This window comes from Xylocopa sonorina, chromosome 17 (assembly GCF_050948175.1).
Source record: "Xylocopa sonorina isolate GNS202 chromosome 17, iyXylSono1_principal, whole genome shotgun sequence".
NCBI lineage: Eukaryota > Metazoa > Arthropoda > Insecta > Hymenoptera > Apidae > Xylocopa > Xylocopa sonorina.
Window position 1 is genome coordinate 3214271 of NC_135209.1, and position 13416 is coordinate 3227686.

Consider the following 13416-nt stretch of genomic DNA (forward strand, 5'->3'; position numbering starts at 1 on the left):
AATTACAGAGCTCAGAAATTGTAAAACCCCATCGTGGTGCTTTGAATGTCGAAGCTCAGAAATTACAAAACCCCATCGTGATGCTTTGAATATCAAAGCTAAAAATTTGGAAAACCCCATCATAGTCCTTGGAATTTCAAAGCATAGAACTTGAAAACCCCCAACGCAGTGCTTCCCACTTCAAGGCATAAAATTTGAATTCATCGAAGCGACTCGCGTGTCTCGCAAAAAAAGAGTATCATTGCGAGTAGTCGAAGACAATTCGCAAGTTAAGGCTCTTGCGAAACGGAGATATACCTTCAGACGGCTCTGTTTACTGCATTCTCCACTCGAGATACTAATTTCTTTAATCACGAACAAACAACTGGACGTGCACGTTCGAATAAATAAAAAAAACACGTCAAAACGTTTAACAAATCGTCGACTAATCGAGTCTCGATTCGATTTCATGCGACGCAAAGTGAAACAAGATTAGAATCGAACTTGAAGATCGTTCTCGAAGATCTAGCGACTATCGTAGACGTTAATTAAAGGGTGTCTAACGAGACTAATGATGGTATCTTACTGGTAGTTGTCACTGTACTCGGATATAGAAATATTTTTCTCATCATGGTGTACATGGCTGTTAATTTCTCGCGGTTATTTCTCTGTCTCCCTTTCTGGAGCAGGATGAAACGATTTTAGAGAGAGAGAGAGCAGATATGGGATAAGTTAATTACGTGGTTCTGTCGATATCGCATTCAAACGAGGAAGTAAAATAATGAAGAAAATATATATATATATATATACATAAAACGAGCTGAATTGCTATGTATTGTATGTTGTGTATATTATGAATGTTTAGAGGACCAAGAAATATAATGTAATGGTGTAATATCAAATGTGTTTTTCATTTCCTCTCTGTTCTGTTTCCTCGAGTATCGCATTGGAAAACCCTATCGCAATGCTTCGAATTTCAAAGCTTAGAAATTGGAAAACACCAATGCAGTGCTTGGAGTTTCAAAGCTTCGAAATTGGAAAACCCCATCGCAATGCTTGAAACTTCAAAGCTTAGAAATTGGGAAGCATCAACGCGGTGCTTAGAATTTCAAAGCATAGAAATTGGGAAGCACCTCTGCAATGCTTGGAGTTTCAAAGCTTAGAGATTGGAAAACCCCATCACAATGCTTGGAATTTCAAATTTTAGAATTAATGATTTTCTTGCGAATTTCTCGTGAATTAATGATCTTCTGAATTAACTGCAGCTGATGCAAACGACGCAACGGGCGGTAATTAATTCGAATGGGGATCGTCGATGGCCAGGAGAATCGAGAAAGTCAGGTTGTTGCGTAAACGAAACGGAATGGAAACGACCGTCGCATTTTCAACGGATCTAATTTCGCGGTGGCTAATTAAAGAGTGGAACACCTCTTGTGTCCCTAGACAGCTGCTGCGATGACTCAATTGGGACAATGCCCACTCGAAGTCGTTCCTACGAGCTTTTTTAGACGTCCACGCTTTTCAGAAAATTTTATTTTTCCGAATATTGAAGTTGTTTCCTTTTTTTTAAGCGTAAGTTTGATTTGGAGAAACCAACTTCGTGAGTTTACAGCAAATTTCTTTTTTTTGCGAACATTAAAGCTGTGTTTCTTCTTTTTTTTTTATTTGGAGAAACCAACTTCGCGGGTTTTCAGCAAATTTTGTTTTTTGCGAATATTAAAGCTGTGTTTCTTCTTTTTTTTTTATTTGGAGAAACCAATTTCGCGTGTTTTCAGCAAATTTTGTTTTTTGCGAATGTTAAAGCTGTGTTTCTTCTTTTTTGTTAGCGTAATTTTTGTTTGGAAAACCAACTTTGCAAGCACTTCTCCTTCGTCACTTAAATGGCGTTGCTGTCTTTTTTTAAATGAAAGCTTCAAGTTAAAGGTTTTAATGAATAACTGAGAAAGTTTGGTAAGTAAGAGTAGAAGTTTGGTGATTTTAACTTGGGGGTGGTGGAATATCCATAAGAAGTGAAATGGCGCAGCCTGAGTGGCGAAGAAAGCGAAAGAAGAGGAATAATAAAGAGAGTGATGTTAGAAATTTTATATTGAAAGAAATATGTGTAGAAAAAATGAGATTAAAATTTAGAAAAATATGTACACCTCAGACTGGCAAGAGAAGACGAAAAAAAATTATTTAAATCACTCAGGCGATTAATTACACCTGAAAATAGCAACATTTTAAAAAACTTTAATATCAGAAATTTTATATTGGAAGATATGTGCTTAAAAAAGTGACATTAAAATTTTAAAAAATATGTACACCTCAGACTGGCAAGAGAAGACGAAAAAAAATTATTTAAATCACTCAGACGATTAATTACACCTGAAAATAGCAACATTAAAAAAAAATTTAATATCACAGTATTAAAATCTCGAGGTAATCTAATTTTTAATACGAAATTTATCAAAGTTGAAATACTTTCGACGCGAAACAGGCAATTTCAGAAATGGCATCAGCCAACAAAAAAGAAGTTCCATTACACTAATTACGCATCCACGTAGCCGAAACTTCCATCAAATTACGAGCACCGCGATTCTGAAAGCGATTTTTATATCCACTGAGCTAATCTCGAGGTTTCGTGCGTCGATGGATGGAAAAACGATGACACGCGAGCCCAATTGAAATGGATTTTCGCGCATGGACGCGTTGAAAAAAAAAAGAAAGAAAAATTGACGCTGGCGTTGAATATCGCGGAGAGCGTCGATCTCGTCGATTCGACGTCCACGATTCTTGAACGAGAGATCTGTTCGGTTGATACTCTCGATCTGAATGCGAGGCTCGAATCCACTCGTCATCATTTCCACGCGATGACGTTGCAAATAAACATCGTTACGAGAGATAATTAAGCAGGGAGTCGTGTGTTTTCGACCCATTACCGGTTGTTATGTTGCTTAATTGTGTCTGTTTATATCGGATCTTTCCGTTCGAGTGACTCGTCGACGGGACTGTAATTAACAATTAAACTGTTATTGTTATTCACTTTCACGATGATTCAGTCTTTCGAGTGATTCTAACGCAAAATGGTACGAAATTATGAAGGTTTGTACGATTTTGATCATCTGAAGAAAAGGATTTTGCAATTCTTATAAAATCTGCAAGAAAAAACGACTCTGTTCAGTCTCTGTATTTTTTATTTTTGTCGTTTTTAACTTTATGTTATGCGAAATAAATGAAGAGAATTTTGCAATTCTTATAAAATCTGCAAGAAGAAACGACTCCGTTCAGTCTCTGTATTTTTTATTTTTGTTGTTTTTAACTTTATGTCACGTGAAATAAATTATTTTAGTGATTAAGAATGTTTTTTAATGTGTACGAATTGGAGCTATGGGTGCATACTAGGGTGCCATTTTCATTTTCCGTGATTGTACCCTTTATTTCTACAAAATTGTTCGAAAATACGCTAAAGCATGGGACGAACAAATACTTTTTCAGTCACGTCGAACGTTTGCGCATAAAAAATGTTACTTTCCATCCGTTTATCGCCGCATTCCATTATATCATCGTACTCGTAATTAATTAAACCAGATAGTTGAATGAATCATCATTTTTTCCTGTCACAATCAATAATGATTTTTACGTTCGAGGCAACAGAGATTCTGCTCTTATATCAGAGGATATGTAATTAAGTTAAACATGTTTTTCTCTTCTTATCTATTCGCAAACCGACAGTGCCGCTCGCAAACAGTGAAACACGCTCGCCACTGTGCTCTAACGCGAGAAGAAGAGGAAGCTGCCTCTGAAACAACTGCAAACGAGACGCGAAAGGACGGCAATGACACGGATCGAATCCGTAGTAATGTTATGTAAAACAGGCAGACCTAGATTTCGATCTTAACTCGATCGAATCGCTCCAATACTCGCGCTATTGCAAGAATTATGCCACTAATTCAAGTGATTAGTAATCTGTGTGTTTTTCAATCTCCACCTGAGTATCAAAGCTTAGATCATAATCCAAGTGATTACTGTTTTCTGTTTTTCTCGATCTCCATCAGAGTATCAAAGCTCAGATTATACTTAAATGGCACTAACTTCGACAATATAGAATTCTTCTTTTTCATTTCAACCCTCTGCATTTTAAGAATTTTTTGCTAAGCTCTACTAGCAATTATAGTGCACTGTGCATTCTGCATCTTGATGCAAGTCACAAAGTGTCTCTATAGCAGAGATATCGTACGTAAACGGTACTAACTTTGACAATATAGAATTCTCCCCTTTGATTTTAATCCTCTGCACTCTAAGAATTTTTTGCGAAGTTCTACTAGCAATTATAGTGCACTGTGCATTCTGCATCTTGATGCAAGTCACAAAGTGTCTCTATAGCAGAGATATCGTACTTAAACGGTACTAACTTTGACAATATAGAATTCTCCTTTTTGATTTTAATCCTCTGCACTCTAAGAATTTTTTGCTAAGCTCCACTAGCTTAGTGTAAATCACGCGAGTCTCTATAGCAGAGATAACTAAGCCATAGAATTTGCTATGCAAAGTGTCGACAGAGCAATACTCAAAGCTTCGATCATACTTAAACGGTACTAACTTTGACAATACAGAATTCTCCTTCTTCATTTCAACCCTGCACTCTAAGAATTCTTCGATAATCTCAATTAGCAATTACAATGCACTATGCATTCTGCATCCTGATGCAAATCACACAAGTCTCTACAGCAGAGATAACAAAGCCATAGAGTTGCTATACAAAGTTTAAATCATACTTAAACGGTACTAACTTTGACAATACAGAATTCTCCTCTCTCATTTCAACCCTCTGCACTCTAAAAATTTTTTGCTAAGCTCCACTAGCAATTACAATGCATTATGCATTCTGCATCTTGATGCAAGTCTCTATAGCAAAGATAACGAAGCCATAGAGTTCCTATACAAAGTTTAAATCATACTTAAACGGTACTAACTTTGACAATACAGAATTCTCCTTTTTCATTTCAACCCTCTGCACTCTAAGAATTCTTCGATAATCTCAATTAGCAATTACAATGCACTATGCATTCTGCATCCTGATGCAAATCACACAAGTCTCTATAGCAGAGCTAACGAAGCCATAGAGTTATGCTAATACAAAACGAAAGCACACACGAGTCTCTCTAACCATTGAAGGCGTTCAGAATCCAAAAATCTTCAAACCAAAGCACACACGAGTCTCTTCAGCCATTAAATGCCTTCAGAATCCAAAAATCTTCACGCCATTCTTCACTCGAAAGATCCTCTCCTCAGGTGGAAGTTCGCCAATGAGAAACCTCTCCAGATTACCCCTAGCACTGTTCGAGTGTCCAGTGCCAACGAAGGCCAAAGTCGCGTCCCTGCCAGCGTACTCGAGGATCACGTCTGCCCCACCTGGATGGCTGCTCAACAATTCCGTGCAATCGTAAACGAAATCGTGGATCACGACCCAGCAATTGTCCAACGTGTCGTGCCAAGCGACCTCGTCCAACGTGATCGTTTTCAACCGCTTCGAATGCGAGTCGTTCGTCGACGAGGCCACCTCGTCGCGTTTCAACCCCCTTCGCGGCTGTTCCTCGACAGCCGTCGTCTTCAGATCGAGGAAGTCGCTTTGCTGAGGCTTCGAGTCCCTTCCTGGAAGCGGATCGAAGCGATCGAGGAGATCCACGCCGTCTATCATGTTATCGATGACTCTGGAAAGTAAATGCAAGCGATGATCACCGTGCGCGAACTATTTCCGGTTGTCACGACTTGTGAAGGATGAGAGAAGTGGTGGTTGCTCTGGTGAGGCTTGCAATGGTTTAACCCTTTGACTGTGGAAGGTTTTGAGAAGCATCTACGGTGGAATTTGAGAAAGTATATGAAAGTAATTAAAATTTGGTGGAACTGGATATTATTTGTTTTTTTGGGTTCTGCAATTTTTGCAAATGTTTGTAATATCACAAAAGCTATGACTGTGGAAGGTTTTGAGAAGCATCCATGGTGGAATTTGAGAAAGTATATGAAAATAATTAAAATTTGGTGGAATTGGATATTATTTGTTTTTTTGGGTTCTGTAATTTTTCCAAATGCTTGCAATATCACAAGTTTTTTAAGCGTTTAGAGTATTACAAGCGCCTTGAATACTCACGATATCAGAAAAAGAAATTTTTCAAGCATTTAGAATATTAAAAGCGCTTTGATTGCTCACGATATCAAAAACAGGAATTTTCCAAGCGTTTAGAATATTAAAAGCGCCTTGAATGCCCACAATATTATAAACAGAAATTTTTCAAGCGTTTAGAATATTAAAAGCGCCTTGGATGCTCACAACATCAGAAAAAGAAATTTTCCAAGCGTTTAGAATATTAAAAGCGCCTTGGATGCTCACAATATCAGAAAAAGAAAATTTCCAAGCGTTCAGAATAGTAAAAACGCCTTGGATGCTCACGATATCAGAAAAAGAAATTTTCCAAGCGTTTAGAATAGTAAAAGCGCCTTGAATGCTCACAATATCAGAAAAAGAAAATTTCCAAGCGTTTAGAATAGTAAAAACGCCTTGGATGCTCACGATATCAAGAACAGAAATTTTCTAAGCATTTAGAATAATAAATGCGCCTTAAATACCCACAATATCATAAAAAAAAAGTTTTCTAACCAACTCCAACATCCCAATCGCAAGATTTCCAAGCGCTACAACACCACAAACGCTTCGTCTACCTTTAAACCGCTCCACAGTGCCTCAAGCTCCAGTTTTCCAATCACCTTCACCCTCCACCAGTAGTCGAAGGGTTAACCACGATAAACGTCCGCGAAAACAGTTCACACGCACGTTTGATCTCTCCTCGACCAGTGATAACCACGATCGTGCCTTTTGCGAACGATCGCAGATCGATCGCGAGACTTGGCGAGCGTGAACGCGAGTCGAAACGGTCGTCCAGGTGTCCGTCGTGGAGACGAGAGTGCTCTGCCTCAGCAGAATCCAGCGGTGAACTATCACTGGCGACCGTGAAACTTCACTCGCGAAATTCTGGGGTTATCCACGCTTGTTATCGTCACGCGTCGCGTACGAGTTTCATAACAACCGAGGAGTAATCTGAGACCATGTCACTTCGCCTTGAATCTATCGAAATTAGATCGCTCGTCGTGGTGATAACTCGAGACAGAAAAAAGTTTTGTGATTCTGGGATCATCTTACGGGGACCTTCGAAAAATTCTCGCGATAATAGTCGCGTCAATAGTAGAACGTCTAGGATGATGTGAAATATTCTTCGTTAAAATTGTACGTAATTGTAGCAACTTTCTTTGGTTAGTCGATTACTCGCGATTCAGATGAGGTTTTTTAGAAACTCTGTGAAACAATCTTCGTGGCGATTACTCGAGCCAGAAAAAAAGACGGTTTTGGGATCATTTTATGCGGATCTTCGAAAAATTCTCGCAATAATTCTTCGTTAAAATTGTACACAATTACATGAACTTTCTTTGGTTAATTGATTACTCTCGATTCAGATCGTTTCATTTTCAGAAGAGATTTTTTAGAAACTCTGTGAAACAATCTTCGTGGCGATTACTCGAGCCAGAAAAAAAGACGGTTTTGGGATCATTTTATGCGGATCTTTGAAAAATTGTAGCGATAATTCTTCGTTAAAATTGTACGCAATTACATGAACTTTTTTTGGTTAATTGATTACTCTCGATTAAGATCGTTTCATTTTTAGAAACTCTGCGAATCAATCTTCCATTCTGGCGAGTTGTACGAATTCGTGGCGATAACTCGATCCAGAAAGAAATAAACGATTCTGTAATTATTTTACGCGGACCTTCGAAAAATCCTCGCAATAATTTTTTGTTAAAATAGTACGTAATTATAGCAACTTTCTTTGGTTAATTGATTACTCTCGATTCAGATCGTTTCATTTTTAGAAACTCTGCGAAACAATCTTCCATCCTGATCAGTTTATACGAATTCGTGGCGATAACTCGAGCCAGAAGAAAAAGATGATTCTGGGATCATTTTATGCGGATCTTCGAAAAATTCTCGCGATAATGCTGTGAAATATTCTTCGTCAAAATAGTACATAATTACATGAACTTTCTTTGATTATTAGATCACTCTCGATTCGAGTCGTTTCATTTTCAGAAGAGATTTTTTAGAAACTCTGCGAACCAATCGTCCATCTTCGTGAAAAAAATAAACGATTGTGGGATAATTTTACGCGGATCTTCGAAAAATTCTCGCGATAATGCTGTGAAATATTCTTCGTTAAAATAGTACACAATTATATCAACTTTCTTTAGTTAGTAGATTAGTCTTGATTCGAACTGTTTCATTTCCAGAAGAGATTTTTAAGAAACTTTGCAAAGCAATCTTCCATCCTGGTGAAAAAAATAAACGATTCTGGGATCATTTTATGCAAACCTTCGAAAAATTCTTCGTTAAAATAGCACATAATTACACGAACTTTCTTTGGTTAGAAGATCACTCTCGATTCGAGTCGTTTCATTTTCAGAAGAGATTTTTGAGAAACTCTGCGAAGCAATCTTCCATCCTGGTGAGTTCTACGAATTCGATTTCCTCCAATTTTCCTTTTTCACTGGAATGCTTCGAAAATGGACCAAATTTTCGACCAACCGTTTCGCAAGCGTCCAAACTCGTAGAAATCAGTTTTCTTTGAGGCGTGTGCGAATCGATATCGACTAGCGTGGCGAGGAAGGATCGTCGAGACGTCTGATGTAATTTCTCGAGACGATAGCTGAGATCGTATCGATTATTCCACGTTCTAACGCAACTCTCCGTTTACTTTCGTGGCATTCAACTTTCGTCAGCCACGTTGCGTCAGAGATTCGCAGAGGCACGTCGTTTTCTAGTTTCGATCACTGGCAGCACGGCTCAGACCACGTGAACAACGAAACGCGATTGCCTCGAACGATTTACGAGCGGCGATTACTTTTCTTCCTCCGCCTGGTTCCTCGCCATTTCCGTCGAGCGCGTGCACGCGAGTGTTCTCCACGAGCGGACGCTGAATGCGGCACTGGAGTGCTGAATCAATATCGACCGTGGAGAACGGAAAATAATTCTATTACCGGTTGAAACCTGATGCGCACAGGTCGACTGGTCTTTGGTTGTGGCCTGGTCGAGTCTTGTTGCAACGTTCGTCGCAGTTTGGCGAACTGAAAGTCCCTTTTCACGGACATTTTCTGAGACAATCGTTTATGGATCTTCTGGTACCCTTAATACTCGTCAAACGAATTTTTGTTCGCAGTTTGGGGGGATTTTATGGTCATCTTGAGTCACTGATGTCTTCTTTTTATATTAGTTCGTTCACTCGAGGCATCGATTATTTTTTAAAGCAATAGAATTACTGTCACATTTAATTAAAATACTCGTGAAATGAATTATTGTTCGCACTTTGAGAAGATTTGATGGTCATCTTGAGTCACTGATATCTTCTTTCGATGTTAATTCATTCACTTGAAACATCGATTATTTTTTAAAGCAATGTAATTACCGTCGTATTTAATTAAAATACTTGTGAAACGAATTATTGTTCGCACTTTGAGAGGATTTTATGAACATCTTAAATCACTGATGTCTTCTTCTAATGTTATTTCGTCCACTTGAGTCATCAATTATTTTTTAAAGCATCTTGAGTCACTGATGCCTTTTTCTAATGTTATTTCGTTCACTCGAGTCATCAATCATTTTTTAAAGCATCTTCAGTCACTGATGTCATCTTCTAATGTTATTTCGTTCACTTGAGTCATCGATTATTTTTTAAAGCAATGTAATTACTGTTGTATTTAATTAAAATACTCGTGAAACGAATTATTGTTTGCACTTTGAAAAGATTTTACATCTTGAGTCACTGATATCTTCTTCTGATATTTTTTCGTTCACTTAAGTCATCGATTATTTTTTAAAGCAACGTAATTACTGTCACACTTAATTAAAATACTCGTGAAACGAATTATAGTTCGCACTTTGAAAGGATTTCGCGGTTATCTTGAGTCACTGATGTTACTTCATTCACTGGAAACATCGATCACTTTTCAAAGCAACGTAATCACAGCCACACTTAATTAAAAGATACTTTCTTCGCAGTACAACGTTGTAAGTGTCAATTAAAAGTCTTCTTTTACTTGAGATACGTTGCGTAGTAAATTGGTCTGACTTGTAAAGATTCATGAGGATCTTCAGATCGTTACTATCGATGGGGACGATGTTAAGTAACTCGACTTAAGTAATCTTCCATCGCCTCGCGTAACGATTATCGTATTACATTATGTTTAAGTTCGCACGCAAGTTTATCACGTGTGTTAATAGCAACGCGTGATTAAGAATCGTTTAAACTGTAGCGTCCTTTCTGACGTCATCTTGCGACGAAGCAGTGGAATTTCCTTATGAAAATTAATTTCATAACGATTCTTTGCTTCAGCAGACCTTCGATCTCGAGGTGAGAAAACTTGCGGTTGTCCAGAGAAATCTATAAATCTGATACCTCCACGTTCGTATTGTAAATCACAAAGAAGCCATCTGTGGTCTCCAAACGTTGAAAACGAAGAACTGGAGCGAATGATAATTATTGCACAGTCGACTGGCAATTTTGTAAAACATTGGAGAAGAAAAAGAAGGAGACAAGCTCTGATTTCTTTCAACCAGTGTCCTCCACTTCTTTTCTGTTTTAGGTTAGGTTCATTGCACCCTAAATTCGCAACTAAATCAATTCTAGACACTGTGTAACTTATTTCTGAAAATTTCAGCGACGAATGAAAATAATTGGAGAAGAAAATATCGATTTCAGACTTAATTCTGTGATTCTCTCTCTCTTTGAGGTATCAAAAGTAACGAAATTGTCGATTAGAGAAGAGTCTTCCTCGATCGTGAACCAAAATGGCTGACAGCCTGCACATATTATCGATAAATCACGCTCAAGTGTCTCAGACGTGGAAAATATTTGACCATCGAAGATTGAGAACGAACGATTAACTTAACGATGCGATCACACTAATTAAATTAGACTATACACTGTGAAACTTGAAACACGAACTTGTGAAACCACTTCGCGATGAGAAAATACGTCTTCTCGACGAGAGGCTCGTCCTCGCGAGTAAACAAATGGCACTGTCTTCTGCGTCTAATATCAATGGCAAACACGATCTGCGCTTGATGTTTACTATTGCGAAAGAATGCTCGCCTCAGTTAATAATATTGCCAACAGATACTCGTAAGAGCAAAGAGATCATTCTCGAGTTTTCCACACTTTCGCGCGACATTTGTGTAATGAAAAAATGAATGAAATTGTCGAGACGATAGTCTGAAGATTGTAGAGTGAATTGGAGAGGAAGATTGTTACCTTCAAGCCACCACACAGAGTTTGTTGCTCGATTTTCTTTATTAAGTTCGCTCTTGAGAGATTCGCGTCGTCGTCGTCGACTGTGCCTTTCTCTGCTTGAATTTCCACCACGTAGGGTTCTTTTTGACCTTCTTGGTAGCAGTTTTTTTGGTCTACGTGATTTTTATCGCGTCTCTTTCATAATTATTGGAAAATCCCACGGCCAGCTCAGCTTGTTTATGATTTTCGAGGTGTGAAATGGCAACTCTTGTCTTGTTCGAGGTTCGTCGTTGTTCAACAAAGCGTTCAGAATAAAATGACGAGTGCAATCTAATTTTATCATTAGAAACGAAGATTACTAAATTGTAAATTTTCCTCATACCAATTTCACGCAGTTTCTTTGCGACTTTGTACCAATATTATCTTTAAAACATCGTAAATTGCGTCGAAATATACTGTTAAAGTAACGAGTTAAGTCTATGCGAGTATTAGAGGTGCACATAAATTTCTGAATGCAAATGAACAATTTTAAAAATAGTCAGACGAATATTTCTGTTCAGAAATCATGTGAAAATTCATTGTAAACAATAATAAACCTTCCAGAGTCTCGTTTTAAGTACCAACGCAAGGATTAAGGAGAAGTCAAGATTTTGAAGTCTGGCGATTGGCCAGCGTTTTAAAAATCGCGCTCTTGCAAACCTTCGAGTGCAAAGAAGCAAACTTTAATTTACATCTCACGTAAATTATTTATTTATTAATGTTACCATTTTCTCGTTTTCGTGATTCTTTTTTATCGTCTAAGATAATTTATTTGGACCTTTTAAATTTCAGATTCAATCATTCTTTGCGCTGCAATCTAATTCCGTACGACCACATCCATCGTCGATATTTAACTATCCGTCGATACAGAGGATGCTCAGTTGGCTCGTGCTGACATCTTCAACAGCAGATATCATTTATGTATTAACAACGACTAATAAACAACACGCGAAGGAATCTGTACTTTAAATTGAAACGAAATTCCTCATTTTTCTGCGAGAATATTTATTTGAGAATGAAGATAAATCGTTCATCGATTTTTAAATTTTAAATGTAGACTTTGGTTTCGATTTTATTGGGTGAAGAAAAAAGATTTGAACGTCGAAGAAGCGATCGAGAATGATTCCAGGTGAGCCAGATTTCAGCACTTTCACGCGATATTTGAATCGATTCGATGGCTCATTTATGGTATCGTTACGCAAGGATTGCGAGGAAGTTATGGCTGACCCGTTTCCTTCGTCCACAGTGGTACGTATTGAATTTTACGCAGCGCGTTACAGAAGTGGCTGGCTTCGATTTTCCAGTAAACGCTGCCACACCTCGATTTTCCAACCAGTGCGCGCATATTGTACCCTACATTCGAGATACGCGTTGCACGACTCGCTGGATGTGCATTCGAATGCGTACAGCTATCCACGTTTCTCTTTACACACGTTTCAGTGCAAGAAGAACCTTCTGACCCTGAAATTTCCTCGCACCAGATGCATTTTTCCACCTTTGCGTTGGAATTGTCGCGAATTTTCAATCACAGAACTGAGAAACGAAAACGTGGATCGTTGGAGCTAGTTTCAAGTGATCAAAAATAATTTAACTTACGTGCAAAGTTCATTTTGTAATTTTTTAACAGAATAAGTAACAGTTGTATTGTCTCAGAAATTGCTACCAAACAAAATTACCTTCCAACCCTAACATTTTCTTGCACCAAACGTATTTCCATCTTTGCGTTGGAATTGTCGCGAGTTTTCAATCACAGAACTGAGAAACGAAAACGTGGATCGTTAAAGCTACTTTCAAATGATAAAAAATAATTTAATTTACATGAAAAGTTCATTTTATGATTTTTCAATAGAATATATAATAGTTGTATTGTTTCAAAAATTGCTACCAAACAAAATTAAGTGAAATATTAATTACTTTCAATGCAGGACGAACCTTTCAACCCTGAAATTTCTTTGCACCAGATGCATTTTTCCATCTTTGCGTTGGAATTGTCGCGAATTTTCAATCATAGAACTCAGAAACGAAAACGTGGATCGTTGGAGCTAGTTTCAAACGATCAAAAATAATTTAATTTACATGAAAAGTTCAT

General features: G+C 37.9%; 1 protein-coding gene across 1 annotated transcript in view; it reads right to left on the reverse strand.

Moving 5' to 3' along the window:
• Positions 1 to 4961: 4961 nt before the first annotated feature.
• The window catches only part of LOC143431344 (cytochrome b5), a 56343-nt gene continuing 47888 nt past the window's right edge, over positions 4962 to 13416 (reverse strand). Inside the window, exon 4 of the mRNA XM_076908011.1 lies at positions 4962 to 5610. Within this exon, the coding sequence (XP_076764126.1) occupies positions 5198 to 5610 (413 nt within the window). The 3' untranslated portion in view covers positions 4962 to 5197. The remainder of the gene's footprint in view (positions 5611 to 13416) is intronic.